At 36.6% G+C, this 23,018-nt stretch overlaps 1 protein-coding gene across 1 annotated transcript in view; it reads left to right on the forward strand.

Moving 5' to 3' along the window:
* Nkain3 (Na+/K+ transporting ATPase interacting 3) overlaps positions 1–23,018 on the forward strand; it is a 580,446-nt gene that overhangs the window by 282,658 nt on the left and 274,770 nt on the right. The window contains exon 2 of the mRNA XM_013009296.1: positions 14,298–14,435. Within this exon, the coding sequence (XP_012864750.1) occupies positions 14,298–14,435 (138 nt within the window). The remainder of the gene's footprint in view (positions 1–14,297; positions 14,436–23,018) is intronic.

Genomic DNA, 23,018 nt, shown 5'->3' on the forward strand with positions numbered 1-23,018 from the left:
AAGACTCCACATAGAGCTCCCCTATGACCCAGCAATCCCACTTTTGGGCATTTACCCAAATGATCACAAACAAGACCATACTAAAGCTACCAGCAAAACTATGTTTTTTGCAGCATTATTTACAATAGCTAAGATATGGAGCCAACCCAGATGCCCCTCAGTAGATGAGTGGAACAAGAAAATGTGGTACATATACACAATGGAATTCTATGCCTCCATCAGAAAGAATGGCATTGCCCCATTTGTTAGGAAATGGAAAGACTTGAAAAAAATCATAAATAAGTGAAGTAAGCCAGGCACAAAGAAACATAGGTCCCATGGTTTCCTTTACTTGCAATAACTAGTATATGTGTAAGACAAGCAGAAAAGGTCAAAAACTATGTACATATAACCAGATAAGATGATGTTAAGTGAAATGAACCCCAAGATAGAGACACAACTGTTTTTTTTCTTTCTTTCTATTGTTTTTAATGTACTATGTGATTTTTTTGTTTCTCTTGTATGTTCTTCCCCCATGTTTTTTGAGGTATAACCCATTTTCACTGTGTTTGATGTTGGTGCCCTGCATCTTATATATACATTTTTATAATTTCGGATGTAAATGGAAATAACAAAATGCTGAAATAAGGATACAAGTTTACCCATTGTAACAATGAGATGTACAAGACACTATACTGAAAACGAACTTTACAGAACTTTACAACTTGGGCGAGGGGGGGAGGAGTTGGGGAGGTGGGGAAGGAAGGGATGGTGGGGGCTAAACAAAGAAGGAGGAAATAATGCTCAATAGGAAATGTAATCATTACCTTACTCAGGTAACTGTAATACCTCTGTACAGTGTTTTTACAATAAAAAAAAACATTAAAAAAGAAAACAAGTCCAGTCTCTCTGAGTGATCCACTCGCATTTTCTGTGGTTATGAATGCTACTGTTTGGTGCTGAGGGAGCATCCAATTCTGATTAAACTTTATCCTAGATGTCCTGTGGGGAACAAGTAGAAAAGGAAACATAACATTTCTGAGTTTGATGCCAGTTCCCTGGCTTCTCTTTTGCCAGCTTATGGTATGCAGAAATCTCAGTTAATACTGTTGACAAGTATGTATGCTTTCCGTTGTCAGCCAGGTCTTAACTTCACAAAAGAACTGCTGGAAAAGTTCTGGCCCTGCGATGGATACTGTGATAAAAGGCCCCTTTCATTCTAAAACGCCACCTCCCCCACGACATGGTGTGCCCTAAAATGCAGTAATACCACCAATCGAAGGTAGCTCTGAAAGCAGAGGTAGAAAGTAAAAATTGCTGGATTTGTGACTGGCAGTGCATGGTTCCATGAAGTTGGTCATACAATTGCAATCATGCTGGTAAATCAATGTGTGTTGCCATGGAGAGATGACTGTAAGAGGGAAAACAGATGATGGTGGTGGTGGTGGTGGTGGTAGAGACAAAGAAATAACAGACTCAAATCTCCCTGTGCGTAAAAGTTATATGGAGTTCAACATTTCAGGAAAGAATGGCACTGTGTATACCTAGAAGCTTTAAATTGTTATTTTGTCACATTGCTGCAGAAATACATCATTAACATTGTTATACTAATCACCTGCTTTTCACACAACTGAAATAGCCCTCTTCTACTTCATCTGACAAAACTCATTTAGTGTACTAAATTCCCCGTGATTTACAGCTGGATTTCCACCAAATATTTTCACAGAAAATTCTTTTTTAAAAAGTTATCTTTTCTTTCTGAAGAGAAAAAAAAGAATGCCGTTTGATTTAGTGTCCAATTGCAATACTGGAACATTTATATTCATTTCATACTTGTTGTTCTGTAAAAATATAAGCTGATGCAGATCCTACATTATTAAAATCTAATGTATTTTCCTCTAACAATGAGCATAAGCATGTCACATGTTTTTAGTTAACATAATCTGATCTAGAACTTTCCAAAATTTTGTAATTTATTCATGTAAAGCCATAATTTTTAATCACCATTGTGAAAGAGGGTTTCTTCCAACAATATCAGCTGATGGACAAATTGGTGGACACAATTTCCCACATCACCTCAAAATGTAGAGATGATTTATTTTAATAAATTTCTAATAACACACATAGTGAATTTATTTTTGAAAAAAAGATGTTTCTTCATAATTTCATAGCAGGGACATGTAATAGAGTACGTTTTACTTAATCAAACAATTTTTGGATAATACCTTGATAATATAACAATTAAATAATATAATAATTTTCCTCTACATGACTTCTACTCAAAACAACTCTAAATGGCAGTCTTTTAATTTTTTTTTAATTGTAAAAATAGTACACAGAGGGGTTACAGCTACATGAGTAAGGTAATGAGTGCATTTCTTATGGAGCATTGTTACCTCCTCCTTTGTTTTTCTCCTACCATCCCTTCCTTCTCCATCTTCCCAACTACCCCCTCCCCCCTCCCAACTTGTAAAGCTTGTTTTCAACTTAGTGCTTGTACATTTCATTGTCACAATAGGTCAACCTGTATCCTTGTTTCAGCATTTTGTCATAAATGGCAGTTTTTTTAAGGTTTATTGTGTGACTGAGCCAACAATAAGCTAAATAGTTCAAAGGTTGGCCTTTAGTTTCCAAATTGAAAGAATGACCAAGAAAAGATAAATTCCAAAGAAGCACCCAAACTGAATACATAATAGAACTTATTAATAAACCAGAAACCCAAAAATATATCTTCAAAAAAAATTAAACTAAACTAAAACCATCTCCAAAAGATGAGTGACTTCCCTATATCTTCAAACTTAACTACCAGAAGGAGAAACAGCCGAAATAATTTACTGAAATTTGATGTTCTTCACATAGATTGGTAAACTAAACTCACATCTCTTGGCTATTTAAAATGTTAGTACTTTGAGCCATCTGGCTTAAAATAAAATCGAAAGCAAATGAAAATGTTTAGTAAGATTATTTAACTTTATAGCAAATCCCACAGCTGGGTTTTGATGGCTCATACCTGTAATCTTAGCTCCACAGCAGGCTAAAATCTAAGGATCTAGGTTTGAAGCTAGCTCAGGCAGGAAAGACTGAGATTGGAGACTCATCTCCAATTAACCACCAAAAAACAAAAATAAAAATAAAAAGGCAGAAGTGGAGTTGTGGTGCAAGTAGAAGAGTACTAGCCTTAAGTATAGAAACTCAGAGACAGAGCAGAGATCTGCATCTCCCTAGCCTCTCTTTCCTTGCCTCTGGTAACCATGCAAGATGCATGCTGTTTCTGCAATTGAATGTTTTAGAGTCAACATGTAAATGAGAAAATACAGCATTTTTCTTTCTGTGTATATGTATATTAGTACAATGACCTCCATGTTAATGAATGTTTTCCCAAGTGGAAATAATTTCCTTACTAAGAGAGAAAGGAAGAAAGATAAAGGAAGTAAGGGAGTAAAGAAGGAAGAGAAGGGAAGGGGAGAGGAAGGGAAAGGAGTGGAGGGGAGGGGGGAAGGGAGGAGGGAAGGGAGGAGAAGGAAGGAAGGAAGAAAGGAAGGAAGACTTTAACTTTTGCCATTCCCTACAATTGATACCAGTGAAAGCTCCTGCCTATCACATGGTTGTCACTTTCACCAAGAGGATACAGGAGACTTCATAGTTCAGCAGTAATGAACATCCCAGCTCCTCTTTAGACTTCTCTGATATTATCTTTGCCTTGTGTGTTAAAAGTCTATACTTCCCACTTCATATTTCTTGGCATGGATACAGGAGGGGCCCTATTGTTTTGTGTGTGGTGTTTGCCAGATTATTTTCCAATTTTTTTCTAAATTATTTTGCCTGACTATTTTCTAAACATTTTCTCCATTGTTAGGTTGCCTATTTCTTAGATTGTAGGCTAGAGATAGATTTGGGGACTTTTTTCTGGGTTATCAGCGTCATCTGTTCCAATGAAAGTATACAAACACAAAACTAATATTCAAGAAAAGCACTATCTCATGGTTCCTCAGGCCATTGCTTTCTTTATCCTCTCTTCAACTTGAAATGGTTCTGGGTTTATTATATTATACTTTTTACCTGTATGTTTTTAGGTGATTTTAGCAAGACTCTGAAAGTGGGTTAATAACATGTTACTGCTGGTGGACATCTTGTTTAATTTATTCCCATGAATTGTTTATTGTTATAAGCTTGCCACTGAAAATGAAACCTAAATCCACAAATGGGGCACAAATAAAATAATATCAATGAAAACACTTTGAAAATAATACACATAGCTTAATAAAATGTTTAGTTAGTGTAGACATTACTTTAAGACTGCAAAGAGAAGCAGACCAGGGTATAAATGATGTAGACCCTGTATCTTGACTGAGGTTGTTTTTATGCCCATTGCAATTCTCTCTACTCAAATTTCTTCTTTGTGTATGTTTTCTCTGAATCTCTGTAAGGTAAGAGTTAATAGGATTTATTGAAATAAATGACATATCATATTAATGCATATCACTAAGTGAGCTGTCTCCTCTAATGATGAGAAATGGAGATAGATTTCTGAAATCATTAGTCCTTTACTTCCAAATGCAAGACTCTGACACATAGGTCATGAGCATCGTAGCATGTTTTACTGTAATTTTAACTTTGCTTTGGACTGAAACATGGAACTGTAATTATCACATTTTACACATAAAACTGTGAGACAAAACATTACCCCCTATAAAGGACTTAGCAAATATGGATTGTCACTACAAGCAAATGCATAGGAGATGCAAGCTTATGACATGGACAGTTCCTATCTATGTGCATTAAAGCTCAAAAAGTTAACTTTTATTCACTTGTCACTAGAAGACAGATCACACAACAGCTTCTGTTTCATTAATTATCCTATTTGTATATTTACATCTAAGAAAGTAAGAACTAAGAAGTTGATCAAGGATCTCTAGTTCTTTCAGCAAGATTCTATTGTCCATAAAATATCAGCATGGAGAAAAGAGCTGGATTCAGATTGTCCCAGAGCAAAGACATCATCATCAAGGTGGCTCATAGCTACCATTAAAAAGTAAATATGGAAAGAAGGAATTAAGACTCAAGGTCATACAAGAAGCACCAGAGGTGCCGTCTCAGGCTTTCATTAGTTCTATAATAAGTACACAGTATTGTGGTTGCCAGTGTTTTACCTTCCTCAGATTGGGAATAAGAATGAGATACATTCAAGCAGTTAATGAACTTAGAATAGAAAAGATAGGTAAGTTTATCTGGTTTGGGGAGGGGAAGAAGAAGCACAGAAACAGTGGGACAAAGGGTGAACCAATTCAGCAGTGAAACCCATTGGACACTATGTTGGAAATGAACTCCACAACTTTAGGAGAAGGGAAGTTGGGAGGGGAAAAACCAGCAGAGAATGAGGGAGGGAGTGACACTGTTCAAAGGGAAATGTACTCATTACCTAAATTATATAATTGTAACCCCTCTGTACATCACCTTTACCACAAAATTAAAAAAAAATTAAACAATCAAAGTGTTACTACGTAAAAAAAAAAAAACAGAAAAAAAAGGAAAAAAGATAATGTTAAGCTACTTTAACAAGAACAACTGTTTAGTATTTACACATTGATGGTATTTTATGTTACAATTGTCTCTCTATACATAAAGACTTTAGTATGTTCAAAGTTTTTATTTTTATACTATTTTTTAAAAAGGAAACAGTTAATTTCATTCCAAAAATAAACTAGTTCTTACTAAAAAAGAAATTATTTTTTTTGTTTTAAGTAACAATTCTTATAGGTGATGTCTACTACAAATAAAATGAGAAAAGGCTTTTAAAGGAACTTTTGGCCCATAACCCTCTCCTCTGTCTTCTCATGCTGGGCTGCCATTTGCGTAACACCACCACAGGGAGTCTTAAATGCCACAACAGGCATGTTCCTGCCAGCTGTTGGTAGGATTGTATAGGTCACTCAGCCTAGGGGTTCAACATTAGTGCTCTCCAATCTATTATGGCTCCACTGGAGGGTTGAAATTCAATCTTCAATCACTGTTCTGTAACAAATTGGCATTTGGGGCTTTTGCTAAAGGAGTTCCTTTATTTCTGAGTTGTGCTATTCATAGTCTGTAGCTGCCTTTTCTTAAGTGTGGCTTGCACTTGGGAGTTAGGAGGAGAATTTAGGTTGGAGGAGTTGTGAGATGATTTTTGAAAGACACAGAGTACTTAGAAGCTAAATGAAATGATGTAAGTGACCCTTTTAAGAGCTCAAGTGACACTCTTGGGCAAACATTGAAAAAATAATACCTTCTACTGCATTTTGGGAAATTCTTACCCAGGGTATTATTGAGTTAGTATGATAGAGGGAATGAGACCTTTCATGCTCTAATTATTAGGCTATGATTTGTTTTGTCTATATCACTGTGTGTTTTTGGGAAAAAATAAAACTGTTCCTTTGATAAGAATGTACTAATAAATGCAATATTATTGATAATTATAAGTACCTCATTTCCCTTAATTAGACCTAACAGCTTGGAACCTTGAATTGTTATTTAAGCTAATTAGATTGATATGAGAGGATTGGGTAGTAAAATAATCCCAGATTGTGAATAATCTGAGTTATTTTTAATCAACTTTACATGATGTTTTGTGCCCAATCCTTACCTATTATTTGAATTATTCTAGTTATATTTGGTCGAAAGTACTTTGGAAAACACCTGACATTTATTTCTGTGACCATGGTAGCAGACAGGGAGGAGAGAGCTTCCTGGCTAGCATTCAGCTCAGCAGGGAAGCTCCAAGCTCCTTGCTTCCAGACACTATTAAAATGCATGGTCCACAGGTGAACCATTCACACTTGATTTTAATTTGCCTTAAATCAAAGGATGACAACAGCTCAACTTGGAATCTATAATCTGATGCTATGTTTGGATCCCATAAGAGATCCAAACTCCAAACATGTGATTTTTCTTTCCACTTTCAATGATTTAATGGCACCTACTCTGCCATTTTTCTTTTGGTCAGAGTGAACATGTATGCCTAATTGACTTGGTTTATCATTCACTTTGCCAAGATAATTGTCTCTGCTTCGGGTTACTTAGTATTTCTACAATGTTCCTATTCTAAATTGCCTTCTTTCAGTCTTAGCCTTAGTTCTCTTCTGAGCACTCAGGCTCCACATATGTAAACACTGATGGCCTTTTAGGACTCTGGGCATCTTCTAAAAGTCCAACAATGACATATTGTTTCAAATTTCATCTAACTTCATTCTTTTCACTAGGTCATTGGTTCCTGATTCATTGGTATTCTCTTTGCCATTTAATCCCTGCCAAAAGTAATATAACGCCACACGGAATCATGGGACCTTTAATACTCTGCCTATCTTTATTAGCTAAACCCAAACACAGAACTTCTAGATCCATGTCAAAGACTGACATAGCCTAAGCCTTATCACCTGCCTATAGACACTTAAAAACCTTCTCTAGAAATGTGCCTGTTTTAGTGCTGTGGCAAATATGAGAGTTTAAGGAATTTTGTTATGTGTCATGAGGAAAAAACTTTATGGTGCAATACTTTTGATCTTTTTTCCTCAGACATGAAATAAAATATGAAATATAGGATTCCAATCAGTGTAAGCCATTTCTATACATGTAGAAGTTGGATAGCATTCATATTGTACATGAAAAGTCCCAAAAATCCAATGGCTAAGAGACTTTAGAATAGGTTAAGTATTTGTGGAACTGCTGATTGTATAGACTGTACAGCTGTAAAGAAACCTACTTCCCAACAGAAAGCAAGATGTTCAACCCTATTTGTGGTAGAATTGAAAGTTAGTCTCTCTATTATAGAGATCAATATATGGAAGTTCTTTAAAGCATGAAAAATAGAACTTCATATAATCCAGAAAGAATCAAAGTCAGGTTGCTATACAAATACCTGCACATCCATGTTTATTGAACTATTCACCATAGTGGAGATATGGAATTACTTACCTGCCAATCAGTAGGTGACTGGAGAAAACAAGATGATACATATACCATGTATACAAATAGAGTTTTATCAGCCACAAAAAATAATGGAATAGTGTTGTTTTCAGAAAAATGTGTGAAACTGAAGGTTATCATGTTATGTGACATAGCTAGTCTCACAAAGACAAGTATTATGCTTTTTCTCTCATACATGGAGCCTACGAGGGAAAAAAGACATGGTAGTAAAAGTGAGACTACTAGGGACACACAAAAGATAAAGAATGATTAGGAAGAGAAAACACAGAAAGAAGATGATAATGACCAAAATGTATTTCATTCATATATAGAAATGTCATGAGGATATCCCTTACTTTGCTCAATTAATAACGCTAACAACAACAAAAAAGAAAAGAAAAAGTACTCCTTGTTGATATAAAAAAATACAAGAAAGAAAAATGGAAACAATTCAGTCACCCAGAGACACTTTGAAATTGGCTAAGAAATATCAATTTAGCTAATAAAAATATAAATTATAATTTTAAAGTCCTTACTATAAGTTAATCCTTTATGATTAAAATATTAACTTCATGAATTCCTTTTTTATTGTGAAAATACCGTACAGAGGGGTTACAATTACATGAGCAAGGTAATGAGTACATTTCTTATCAAGCATTGTTGCCTCCTCCTTTGTTTACCTCATGAATTCCTAAGGTAGACTCTACCCAGAAGAAGGTAGCAATCATAAAATATGCATTAATTTCAATCTTTTGTGAGACTATGGTTTGATCCAATACTTTCTTATCACCACAACACAAATGACCCTGTTTTCATCTTTTTTATTCCATTTGTCCCCAGTGAGCTGGGGACACATCCAAGGGGAATGAGAGTGAAAGGCAGCTTGCTTTCCTCACTGTTGATCCTTCAAGGCATTTAAAATGAGCCCTTTCCTCTGCCTTTGTTTGGAGATAAGTTTATCTGATAGACCTCGCCAAGATGCCCAAAACCTTATTTGGAAGTTTTAAAACTTTAATTAAGTACAAATTAATTGTCACATTTTTATAATTTGGAGTAATTAAGACTAATTATAAAAGATATCATAAGAAACATTGTTCATCATAATTTATGAATCGAAAGGGCCTACTGTATTTTACTGTAATTTTATTAAGATGTGTTCGTCATTTTAATTAATTTTTTTTTTTTGGTGGCGTGCTCAATTTGAATTGAGGGCCTTGTGTTTGGTAGGCAGGTGCTCTATTGCTGAGCTATACCTCTGAACATTTTTGCACTGGTTTGTGTGTGTGTGTGTGTGTGTGTGTGTGTATACTCACATGTGTGTATGTGCTTGTTAATCCTGGGGCAAGCTCAGGGCCTGGGCACTGTCTATAAGCTTTTATGTTCAAGGCTATTACTCTACCGCTTGAGCTACAGCTCTACTTCTAGCGCTTTTTTTGTTTTGGTAATTAATTGGAGATAAGAGTCTCACCGACTTAATTGCCTGGGCTTGAAAATAACCATAATCCTTACTAGAAGAGATTGCAGACAAGAGTCACTGGCACTCAGCTGCATTGCTTTTTAAAGAAAATTTTATTGTAAAGATTCTGTACCTAGGGATTACAGTTACATGAATAAAGTAATGAGCACATTTCTTGTCTAGCATTGTTACCCCCTCCTTTGTTTTTTCCTACTATCCCTTCCGTCCCCCACTTCCCCGTCCCCACCTCCCCCGCCCCCCAGCCCGAAGTTGTAAAGATCATTTCCAACCTAGTGTCTTGTGAGTGACATTGTAGCAATGGTTCATCCTTCCCTTCCCAAGTTAGATAAATGTATATACAAGATTCAGGGTACCAAAATCAAGTGCAGTGATAACAAGGGATATACTATAGGGGGAAGAACATACAAAAGAAACAAAATTTGTATAGTACATTAAAAACAACAATAACAAAGAAAAACCTCTTTTGTCCATAGGTTGGATTCATTTTGCTTAGCATCATCTTACATTGCACTGCTTTTTTTATTTTTTCTTTTCTTGTCCGTCGTGGGGCCTGAACTCTGGGCCTGGGCACTGTCCCTGAGCTTTTCAGCTCAAGGCTAGTGCTCTACCACTAGAGCCACAGCACCACTTCCAGCTTTTTCTGCTTGTATGGTGCTGAGTAATTGAACCCAGGGCCTCAGGCATGCAACGCAACACTCTACCTCTGAGCCACCTTCCCAGCCCCTGCACTGCTTACTTTTAAGATATAGTTTTGTTTTTGCTTGGGACCATGCCTCTTATTTGAGATTCAACATAGTAGCTGTGATGACAGATATGACCACCACACTCAACTTCTTACATTTAGATATTACCTCGTGAACTTTTTAGCCTACCATTGCCTGGGAATACAATCATCTTGATCTCAGACTCTTGTATAACTAGGATAACAGGTGTGTCTTCACACTCAGCTACCCGTTGAGAATTGGTCTCTTGTATATGCCCAGGCCAGTCTCAAACCACAATCCTATCAATCTCAGCATTCACTTAGTTATGATCACACACAAGAGGCACCATTCCTGATTGCCTTTATTTTAGTTCATTAGAAAAAGGGACGTTCCCACCCCAAATCATGGTCTTGATAGCTCCCAGTTCTTACCTATGTTAGCTTTTACTTGGAAATGATTCCACTGTTATTTAGGTTGGTGCTTCTTGTTCTGATTGGTTAGTTTTGCTTGCTTGGATAATCTTGTTTTCCTTATGCTTCCTTAATTTTTCTACCTTTGTTTAAGTCTCCCACCTTCAATTATCTCACTTATTCCCTTCTGGCCTATAGAACCTCTGTAGGGATCCTCTCTGAACCCTAATCTTTCCACTGCCATCTGGAATATGCTTCTTTCTATTTATGAGTACTTCATAAACCCAGTGCTCTCTGGATGCAGTCACTATTTCCTAGGTGCTGTTTACAAAGACATGAGAATAAATGTTTAAAAATAAGTTCTGCAAAACCAACCTTGGTTCTTAGCATTTTCCAGTTTCCATTTTGTAAATAATTCTTGGAGCAGCTAAGTTGATATTGATGGCACAGTTGGTAAGAGATGTGTATGACCCATATTCCCCACCATTCCAGAGACTCCATTGGACCACAATTAGAACCAAACAATGAGAGTTCTAAAATATGTTCATGACTTAATAAAATGACATGAGCATCATTTACTTTTATCTAAGGACTCATTAATATCATGCTCTACTATTGAAACTGTGATATTCTTTGGAACTGGAGGCGTGGCTTAGTGGTACAGCAGCAACTATAAGCAAGAGCACAAAACTCTTGAGTTCAGACTCCAGTACCAACATACACACACACACACACACACACACACACAAGAATGTTGTGTCTCTAGATTTTATGACTTTCGGAGTGGAATGTTTTTAGGTCACCTAAGTGACTAAACACATTAAAATAGCAATTAGATAGACAATTATATTTTATTTTATTTCATTTCATTTCATTTTTGGTACCAGTTCTAGGGTTTAAACTCAGGGGCTGGGCACTGTTCCTGAGCTTCTTTTGCTCAAGACTAGCACTTTACCACTTGAACCACAGCACCACTACTATCTTTTCCTAAGTAGTTTGTTGGAGATAAGAGTCTCACAACCTTTCCTGCCTGGGCTGACTTTGAACCTCAGTCAAAGGCTGAGCTACTCAGCCTCCTGAGTAGCTAAGAGTACAGGAGTGAGCCACCAGTTTCTAGTTTGACATTTTCTTTTTGAAGGTGCTTTATAAGTTGTTGCTAATGTTTTGAATGAAATTAGTGCTCAAAACTCATTTGTATAGTTGTTGCAGTTGTCCTCTGCATTAGATAGACCTTTGATAGACCTCCACTCCTTCTCCCATCCCTACTCTTTAGACAAAATTTTCTCTGTATCTTGAGATGATCTGAAACTCACTATCCTCCAGCTTCAGCTTCCTGCATGCTGGGATTACAGGTGTGCACCACCACACCTGCTCTCTCACTACTTTTGGTAGTGTTCTACTTGTGCTTTTGTCCCAGAATATCTTGTAAAATAATACAGATGGGGGATTTCTAATAACCAGCAATGATACATTTTTTTCCATGTGATCGAAAGGAACACTGTGTTATCTTCTGATAGAAGAGGAAATAGTTTGGGGTGTGTTTTTCTGTTTGAAAAGTTCACTTTAATTATTTTTGTGATGCATGACAGCTTTAAAATAGGGTTACATTTTGAAAATGAATTGCCTGTGGCTATACTTCAAGGCTGCTTTTTCCTCAGCCCATCAGTCCTGTTTGGACATGAAAAAGGTGTATATTTATGTCAGTGATGGGCCAATAAATAAAATGTATTTTTCAGGAAAAAGTTCCTGGAAACTAATTAGAGTCAGAAGCAGAGACAGATAAGAGATTGAAAACACTATGCTCTGGTTATTTTGTGCTCTAGCATGTCTGTGCATCTATGGATGCAGGAGATAGTGACAAATCATCATGATCAGGAAATCCCTGTGAAGCAGATGTAGATCCACTGTGATTGTCTTTAGACATTAGCTCTTTCTCTTTCCCACCACAGCTTGCCGAAGGCAAATCTTAACCAAAGTAAATTCCACTTCGCGGATGGAGGATATTTCTTTCTGTCTGAGGAAATTAAAGCAATTCAGCTATACACCTGCTGCATAAGTAGGAAAATACCTAGGGTGCCATTTTCATTTTAAAGCAACCATTTCTAGTGTCATCAGTATGGCTAATCACAAATATTGTTTTGGAAGAATTACTGTTTTATCAAAGGAAACCTAGAAAAATGCCTGAAATTTGTGATTACTGTCCAAAAGCAGCCGGTGGAATTGTAAAAGTTTTAGATAATGGCCCTGTTAGTATTCATTAGACTATCTAAAGCTCATCTGTTTAATCATAAATAGTTTGCAAATAGTTTAATATCGTGAAATTAAAATGTAATTAAATGAATGCAAACATAATAAATAATAGCATGTCTAAATTATTATAGCTCCATCATTTTTATTTGAGTATTCAGGTTTTACGTAATCTGAGTAAAATATAATTGAAAGTGACTCTTTTTGGTGCCAGGACTGGTGTTAGAACTCATGGCATTGTGTTCTCACTCACGTGGCTTTTTCACCCAAGGTTGGATGAAAACCAGTTCCAGGTTTTGCTAGTGAACTAGAGATAAGAGTACCAGGACTTTCCGGCTCAAACTAGCTTCGAACCTGATTCTTATATTTTAGCCTCCGAAGTGCCTAGAATTACAGGTGTGAGCCATTGACACAAAGGGACTATTGAACTCCACTTTTGTATCAGAGTCTTAAATGTAGAAAAAGTAATCTTCATATTGAAAAAGTATTTACATATTACCACTACTGCAAGTCTAGTGAAAGGAAAAGAAATACCAAATAGGTTCTATTTATTGTTTTAGTTTTATTTTTAGTTTTCCAGTACTGTGACATTATAGACCTAAGAAAATCAATTTGGCTCATGGTAACCAAGGTTTAAGTCCTTGGTCATCTGACTCCATTGTTTCTGGGCCTCTGGGAAGGTAGAACAGTCCTGGGATATGGGAGAGGGGAGAGTGTGTAGGGGAGCAAAGCTGCTCACTTTATAGTGTCCAGGAAACAACAAAGAAAAGAAAGAGACAGGGACACAATGGATCCTTCAAGGAAATGCCCCCAATGACTTACTTCCTCCATCCATGCCTCACCACCTCTCATTCATAGCCCTTAAACTATGAATCCATCCGTGGATTAAATTGTTGAGGAGGGTAAACCCAATCATATTCCAAGGCCCTGCCTCTGAACTCTGGCGTATGGGGACCAAGCCTTCTACATATGTGAGTTTGGGTATTCATTTCAGATTCAAATCATAACAGTCAATATATACTTCAAAAAGAAGGCAAAGATTATTCATTTCCCCCCCAAATCATATCAGTTGTTACACTGAAAGTTTTAATTTACTAGTTATTATTCTAGTTATGTAATTATTATTCTAGTTATGTATTAAGCTAATGATTTTATTAAAATAATGGCAAATTTGGGTCATATATACCTGATTTTCTACTAGAGGATATAATGTAAGGACTATATCTAACTTTTGAGATAAGTTTAAGATCATTGAAGTCACAATATTCAAAGTTTGTTTTCTAATAAAAGCTGAATAAAAGTAAATAACATAGATACCAAAATTACAGTGATAAGGGCTTGGGAAACTATTCTTCAGTACTTGTTTAGGTATGCAGCCCTAGATTTGATTTCCAGCACCACAAAAAACAAGACGTTATCAATAATAATGTTCATAATTATGTCTGAAATTGACTATCTAGATTTTTTCAGCTGAAAAACAGTGATTAAAATGGCATAGTGATGCTCAGATTTCCTGCTAATGAACTCATTGTTTCATTGCAGCTCTCAGCATTCGAGAGGCAGATCTTTGACTTCCTTGGCTTCCAGTGGGCTCCTATTCTTGGAAATTTCCTACATATCATAGTAGTCATTTTGGGTTTATTTGGAACCATTCAGTACAGACCTCGATACATCATGGTGGTAAGTTTTAATTTTCTCATGTCTCTTGATATAAAAACTACAATATTTCTTTAAGGTAAAGAAACTAATTTTAGTGTTACTCTCCAATATGAGGTGGTATTACTGCTCTAACCTTCAAATACCTCAATTCTGGTAAGAAATGTTCATCTGTAGGCCAGACAGCACAATGACTGCTTTGCATGAGATCAAAGCAGCATGGTCTTAAGTGTGAGATGGCATAGTGCGACTCAGCGCAACTGTTTTGGTTTCACATGGAAACTCAATGTAGGGTTTGAATACACGGGAGGTATGGTTATGATGCTATGCAGTGTATATTAACAACGTCTGTTTTACTAACTTATTATTAGCCTTTAATAACATTCTCAGCAACTCTAGAAAACAAATCACTGAAATTAGAGATACATAATTTAAAATCAGGACATCACAAATACACGTATTGAGAGATAGCTACTGATTTACTGATATACCATTCATACATTTTATAGTTTATTATTTAATGTTTCTCTTTTCTGTCAGGGTAAATCTGAAATATGGTCCCTCCTCCAAACTATACTAAACATGGTCAGTCCTCTTTCTATCCTACGATAATTTAAGACATGCAATCGTGTCACCCACAATCTAATAGAAATTATTCATAGTAATTGGTTTTATTTTTTCTTTTTAAAAAGGGGTAGCATTTTAAGTTACCTGTGTTAGAAGGTTGTAGATATTAAGCAGTAATAATACAAGTAATTACAAATAGTATTAATGTATTATAAAAGCCTCAGTATGCCTGAATAAATAGACATTGTTTAGTAGAATTTTGAAATACAGCAACATTAGCACACTAGAAAAAAACATGCCTTCAAAATGTGCCATCTTTCCACTTTCATGTTGTCCAATCTGTTGAAGAAAAGTTAAATTACACAATTCCTGGAAAGTGTATTAGCTCTCTACTTCAAACCTCAAAATTGGCCTTCTGATGTTTCTCATCGTAGAGTGGAGGTGACTGTAACTGGTCAACAGCCTGATTCCATGTGGCCTCAGGAATGTTTAATGTCAATTTCTGCTTTACTCTCATTCTCTTAAAAAAAAAACCTACTGAGCCTCTGTATAAATTGTTAAAAGGCATTGGACTTGCTGTGTTAAAGATTTCAGTATCACACACAATATCAAATTTCTATGGATTCTAAATACTAGTATAGTACCTATCACTGACATTTATTTTATTTCAGACTCTTGTTAGACTACTAAGACTCAAAATTCCACATGTCTACCAAAATAATGACTTCCATGGATAATACTGGAGATAGCTATTGGACACATTATCTGGTCCTGTTGCTTTTACTCTTGAAGTATTGTTCTCCTACACACTATTACATAACTACTCCCTTGGCTGAGACTTCTGCCTTCTTTCTGCTATATATAGATTTTCTACTTACTTCTTTTTCTCTTCTGAATGGTCCTTTGCATTTTTATAAACTATGGCTTAACATCCTTCCTTGGATCCTTAGTAGCAAGCAATCAGAAGAGTTTTGTCTGATGCATGTGACCAAATTCATATTCTAAAAACCTTTTTTTTCCTTTTCTCCTTCCTGCCTTTCTGCTTTATTTTCTCCATCCCTCATTCTGTTCCTTATTCCCTTTCCCCTCTTCTAATTTTCATCTTATTCTTTTTTTTGTCTGAATTTAAAATATAGTAACTTATTTTCTACTGAATGTCCAGCATTGTATTAGGTATGAGGTACGTGACATCTGTGATTAGTGGTAGAAAAGAAGGAATACAGGGTGTAATGAGATAGCTAGTGATGGTTCATTGGGGAAAAGTGCTCTGTGGAAGTGCTGGGAGCTGAGATACGCAATGTGATTGAGTGTGAGTTCACAGGGAAGAAGGGATAAAGGAGGTTCTGAACAGGAAGCATCACAGAATACATAAGAGGAGCTCTTAAGCATTCACTGAGTACTGTACTATACTTGAGCTTGATAACTAGCACAAAATGCAAATTACAGAACCCTTGCTCTCCAGAAACCCCTTAGGTAAGAGAGAGGAAACAGGATCGTGATCCAGAATTCTCTACATGTGGTTGATGACTGGAAAAATGGAAAGATAATGGAGGTCTGGAAAGTGTGTGAGCCTGATGTAGAAACTATTAAGGATGAATAGATCATGTACATAGGCTCCTGGTGATCTCTACTTGTCTTTCCTCTCTAGCCTCTAGCTCTCATTGCCTTGTCTAGTTTCTTTGCCCCAGCTGTAACATTTTTCAGTCTATTTTAATGATTAATCACCATCCTCCTTAGTCTTTGTGCCATGATCATGTTTCATAATTTGTTTACCTTTAAGTCTTCACAACTAGGCAAAGAGCCATGGAGAACATGGAAGGTTTTGTGTGCTCTGTATATATTTATTCATTGTTTGCCCATCTCTTTCTTTTTGGGTTCACATGATTGAGTTGTCAAGTATCTCTCTCTTTCCTCCCTCTCTGCCTCTCTGCAGAAAAGTGCTTTGTAGATTCCAGAATCCTCAAAGAAAACCAGCTTAAAGAAAGAAATTCATATCTTTGCTCATCTAATTGTCTGTTTTATTGCATTGCCAACTAAATCTCTGTGATTTTGTTTGCTTTCTTACTAATTCTGTCCCAAGAAGGAAGGAGAAAGAAAGCAGTGAATTATTAGGACAGCTCTCCAGCACAGTTCTCTCTCTCTCTCTTTCTCTCTCTCATTTGGTTTAATCTATCTTCCCAAATACCTAATGAGGTTTGTATTAGTATCCCTGATTTTATAAACAAGGAAAGAGGTTAAACAATCATAGGGAGCAGGGAAAGTGGATTCATTGGCTTCACTTCACTTGTCTTATTAGAAGTTGCTTTAGAGCAATCTGATTTCCTTCCCTTGCCATATTTCAAATCACCTGTTGCAATGGCCATTATAGGTTGTGACATTAGGAATTTTCTTGCCTTGCTTCTGTAGTCAATCTCAAAATAGGATTACCTACAAAATAGGATTACCTAGTCCAGGTTATCTCTTGGTCTCCCATTGCTACAATATTGTTGAAAGAACCAGAAATCCACAAGCATCACAAGTGTGTTTGCAAAGGATTTTTTCATGAGAAACACATGTTGCTATGGAGGAACGTGGCCACACTATATTTGTTAGCTTGTTTTATTTTATTTTGTCATACCAAGGCAGCTGTCATTAATCTATTTCACAGAAAATTTTGATTAGACACTAACTGGTATGCTGGATTTGATTCTCATATAAAAAAAAAAATGAAGCCGGGTCCTATGGCTCACGCCTGTAATCCTAGCTACTCAGGCGGCTGAGACCTGAGGATCATGGTTCAAAGCCAGCCTGGGCAGGAAAGTCCGTGAGACTCTGATCTCCAATAAACCACTAGAAAACCGGAAGTGGCACTGTGGCTTAAGAGGTAGAGCGCTCACCTTGAGCTGAAGAGCATAGAGACAGTGCTCAGGCCCAGAGTTCAAGCCCCATGACCAACAAAAAAATAAAATAAAGATGACTGAAAATTAATGTGGCCTACATAGGCAAACCAAGGTGTTTTTTCAAAGACATCAACTTTTTAATGACAGTGAGAGGAAGCCTGGATCAGAAATCCAAACTGACTTTTCCCTGGACAGGAAATGAGCATGGATGGCAGATTTTCTTTCAACTCCACTTCTAGTCTTCTTAGTATCGCCCTGCTTCATTGACTGGAATAATCACAAATACATGCTGGTTAAACTTAATCCACCTCTAACCAATAGATATTTAGGAGCACCAGGTATGTATTAAATGACCACTTTGAGATTAATAAAACATAATGTCTGTCATTGCTACACTTTAATGGAACTCGGAATCTGGTTTTGCAAAAACACAGATGGTCAGTCACAGCCATTTGTGACAACAAACAGATTTTGCCACACTTCAGTTAAAGAATTAATCATCCTTATGAAAATACTTTAGGTAAAGAACCAAGCAGAACAAGCTCTCCAGTGTCTACAGGCAAATCTCCAAAGTCCATAGAGGGGAAGTCATATCCAAGCCTTGCTCCTTGGCTTACTTCTTCTGTGTCTCCTGTGTTCCTACTTGCTGATCTCCCACCAACCACACCAAAGGAGCCACACATTCCAATAACGACACACATTTACATATAGTGGACCCTCTGTATGCAATGTCTTAGCTACCCACCCAATGAGGACTAAATGTCTTATCGTCTCTGCTGCCACCGATCCTGTTATCCCCTCTTACCCCCTCCTCTTATCCTGCCTCCATCTCCATCTCACTGTGCTCAGCAGTGTGATCCTGAAGGCAGGAAGGACTGAGTTCATTTGCCTCAGCATCTAAGTCTATTTTGGTTAGGACAGATAGTTAAACAATCTGAACACTTGATTGTGAATGAATAAATAAGTTTAAGGTTATTGGGTGAAATGACTTCAAAAACACACGGACTAGAGTATGGTTTGATAGAATATGTCAGCCATAGTTCAGCAAAAGAAAGTCCTGACTATTCTGCCTTGATTACTTCAATCAGCACTCAGTTAAAGAATTACATGACAAAGCAATATAGGCTGTACTACCTGCACCTACTGTTAGCTGATGTATTCCCCAAACCCTATGGCTTCTAAACTCAGTAATATTGTGGGATGCTGCTGCACCACAGACAAAATTTAGAAGAGTCCCCCCCTAATTATAAAGTGAAATGACAATAATTCTATTCATATGCACCATTGCCAAAAAAGAGCATATAATTTTGGGATTTGCCATATATTTTTGCCTCTAGTGATTAAAATTTATTTTTGGCCAGGCACCAGTGGCTTATCCTGTAATCTTAGCTACTCAGGAGGCTGAGATCTGGGGATGGAGATTCAAAGCCAGCCCGAGCAGGAAAATCCTTGAGACTATTCTCTCCAATTAACTAACAGAAAACCAGAAGTGGTGCTGTGGCTCAAGAGGTGGACCACTAGCCTTGAGCTGAAGAGCTCAGGGACAGTGCCCAGGCCTCATGACCAACAAAAAATATTTTTGTTAAGAGGATATCAAATTCAGCATTGAATTTTAGATGCATCTTTTGTGCTTCCTTGATTAAGAATAATTTGAAGTCATAGAATTGTATTTATCAGCCTCTATCATTTACTTCTATGTTAAATATGTTTAAATTTAGTTTTGAATTCCAAAAGAAGAATCTTTCCTAGAATTATTTATATTGTGATTATTTCAAGAATTCATTAATTCAACTAAACAGTTTCAAGACTAAAGAATTAGCAAATATCAATAATGAGAGAAGAGTGCAACTGAAATCGGGAGAGCAATACAGCACAAAAAATAAAATACCTAGGAATAAACCAAAGAACTGAAGGACCTCTGTGATGAAAACTTTAAAAGCCTGAAAAAGAAAATTATAGCAGAACTAAGGAAGTGGAAAAACCTTCCATGCTCCTGGATAGGGAGGATTAACACAGTGAAAATGGCAATACTGACAAAGGCTATCTACAAATTCAATGCAATACTCATCAATATCCCAACCTCACTCTTCAATTAAATAGAAGAAGCAATCCAAAAAATCATATGGAACAAAAAAGACCATGGATAGCAAAAATAATCCTTAGCAGAAAGAACAGTGCTGGATGAATAACAATACCAGACTTTAAACTCTACTACAAAACCATAGTAATCAAAAGAGCTTGATACTGGCGCAAGAATAGACCTGAAGATCAATGCAATAAAACTAAAGACCCAGAAATGAACCCACAGACCTATAGCCACCTAATCTTTGATAAGGGAGCTAAAAAAATAGAATGGAAGAAAGAGAGTCTCTCCAGTAAATGGTGCTAGAAAATTTGGTTAAACACCTGTAGAAAACTAGAACTAGATCCTTATATATCATCCTGTACCAGAATCAACTCCAAATAGATCAAAGAGCCCGAAGTAAAAGCAGACACCCTGTAAACATTACAGAAAGGAATAGGAGAAACCCTAGGTCTCCTAGGCACAGGCTTAACTTTTCTTAATAGAAACCCAGAAACACAACAAATAAAAGAAAAGTTGGACAAATGGGATTGCATGAAATTGCAGAGCTTCTGCATGGCAAAGGACATAGCTAGCAAGATCAATAGAAAGCCCATGGATTGGGAGAAGATCTTCACTAGCCATACAAGGGAAGGGCCTCTCTTATATCTCAAATATACTTAGAACTCAAAAAATTAAATCCCCCCCAAAATCCCTAAAGAAACAACTACCACATTAATAAATGGGCTAAAGACTTAAAGAGACTTTTCTAAAGAGGAAATAAGAATGGCCAATAGACATATGAAGAAATGCTCAACTTCTCTAGCCATAAAAGAAATGCAAATCAAAACAACATTGAGATTCCACCTCACCCCAGTTAGAATGGCTACAGTCAAAAAATCTAATAATGACCCTACTGCACTGTGGGTGGGAGTGTAAACTTGTCAGACCACTCTGGAAATTAATATGGCGGTTCCTCAAAAGACTCCACATTGAGCTTCCCATGACCCAGCAATCCCACTCCTGAGCATTTACCAACTGATCATAAACAAGGCCATACTAAATCTACCAGCACAGCTATGTTTATCACAGCATTATCAACCATAGCTAAGATATGGAACCAACCCAGATGTCCCTCAGTAGATGAGTGGATCTATATCTATAGATACCTATAGATATAGATATAGATATCTATATAATGGAATTCTATGCTTCCATCAAAAAGAATGATACTGCCCCATTTTTTAGGATATGGAAAGACTTGGAAAAAATCATATTAACTGAAGTAACCAAGTCCCAAAGAGATTTAGGTCCCATGGTTTCCCTTATTTGTAATAATTAGTATACATATAAGATAATAATTAGTATACATATAAGATAATCTCATTAGATGAGCTGAAAAGCTCAAAAGCCATGTACATAAGACCATATAAGATGATGTTAAGAGAAATGAACCCCAAGATATGGACACAGAGGGTCTGTTTTTATTGTTATTGTTTTAAATGTACCATGTGATTTTATTTTTTGTTGTTATAGTTGTTTCCTTTATATGTTCTTTCCCCAATGGCATATCCCCTATTGTCACTGTACTTGATTTTGGTACCCTGCATCTCATATATACGTTTGTCTAATCTGGGGAGGGGAAGGGGAATAACAAAACACAGAAACAAGGACACAGGATGGCCCATTGCAACAAGGATACCCACAGGACAGTATATTGGAAACAAACTTTTCAACTTCAGCAGGGGAGGAGTGGGATGGGGTAGAGAGGAGTGTGGGTGGTAGGGGAGGGAAGGGATAGTGGGGACAAAGAAAGCTGTAACAATGATCAAACAACTAATGTACTCATTGCCTTACTCATGTAACTGCAACCCCTCTGTACAGCATCTTTACAATAAAATAAAGAAAAGAATTAGCAAATTTATTAAACAACTTTTGAATGAAGAATAACTTAGAGTTATAATTAACTCAATACTATCTTTAAAAATTAAAAAAATAACTAGGTGCCACTGGCTTACATTTATAATCCTAGCTATTCAGAAGATTGAAACCTGGACAATCAGTTCAAAGCCCGTTCAGACAGAAAAATATGTGTGGCTCCATCTCCAGTTAGTCAGCAAAATGGCAAGCTGGAGTTACAACTTAAGTGGTAGAGTACCACTCATGAGTGAAAAAGCCAAGCATGAGTTTAAGACCTGGTACTTGCACAAAAGAAAAAGAAAAAGAAAAGTACAATTTAGTTGTTTGAACTGTTAAGCAAATGCTAGCGTGCTATAAGGTACAACTTATTTTAATTTGCATTGTTCCACAGAGGACTGGAAGCATAGTTCAATCAGTAGATGATGGTGTCTAGCAAGAGCTAGTTCCTCAGTTCACCAGAACTTAAAAATAAATAAATAATAAAATAAAAATTAAAAAAATATGTGAATTGTTAAATAGGGACCCTTTTCTACTATTTCATCATAATAGTCTTTCCTAGTACTGCTCAGCATGACAATTGAGAGTGTTAGGTCTCAGTTTAGTTGGTCCCAGATTTCAATCTCACTCCACAGTAACTGGCTGAGAAGCCTAGGAACTTCTCTTTACCTTCTTTGTGCCACATTTAGCTCATTTATAAAAACCTGAAAACTTAGCCATGCGCCCGGTGGCTCACACCTGTGATCCTAGCTACTCAGGAGGCTGAGATGTGAGAAAGCCAGCCCAGGCAGGAAAGTCCATGAGACTCTTATCTCCAATTAAACACCAGAAAACCGGAAGTGGCACTGTGGCTCTAGTGGTGGAGCTCTAGTCTTGAGCTGAAGAGCAAAGGGACAATGCCCAGGCCCAGAGATCAAGCCCCATGACCGACAAAAAAGAAAAAAAAAGAAACCTGAAAACTTGATCATAGGTTCTTTTTAAGAATTAATGTATAACTTACTGTATCTCAAAATACACAGTCTTCATAAGTAATTGACTGGTCTTTTGTTTATTTTGCTCTGCTTTATTCATCATTAAAATGTACAGATAGCATGAAACTCTTAAACTTATTCTGAGCATGAATAGTAAACTCCAAAAATTATTAGAAATACAAATGAGCAAGGATCTGACTCTATTTTATTG

Source organism: Dipodomys ordii, unplaced genomic scaffold (assembly GCF_000151885.1).
Source record: "Dipodomys ordii isolate 6190 unplaced genomic scaffold, Dord_2.0 Scaffold9, whole genome shotgun sequence".
In the NCBI taxonomy this organism is placed as follows: Eukaryota; Metazoa; Chordata; class Mammalia; order Rodentia; family Heteromyidae; genus Dipodomys; species Dipodomys ordii.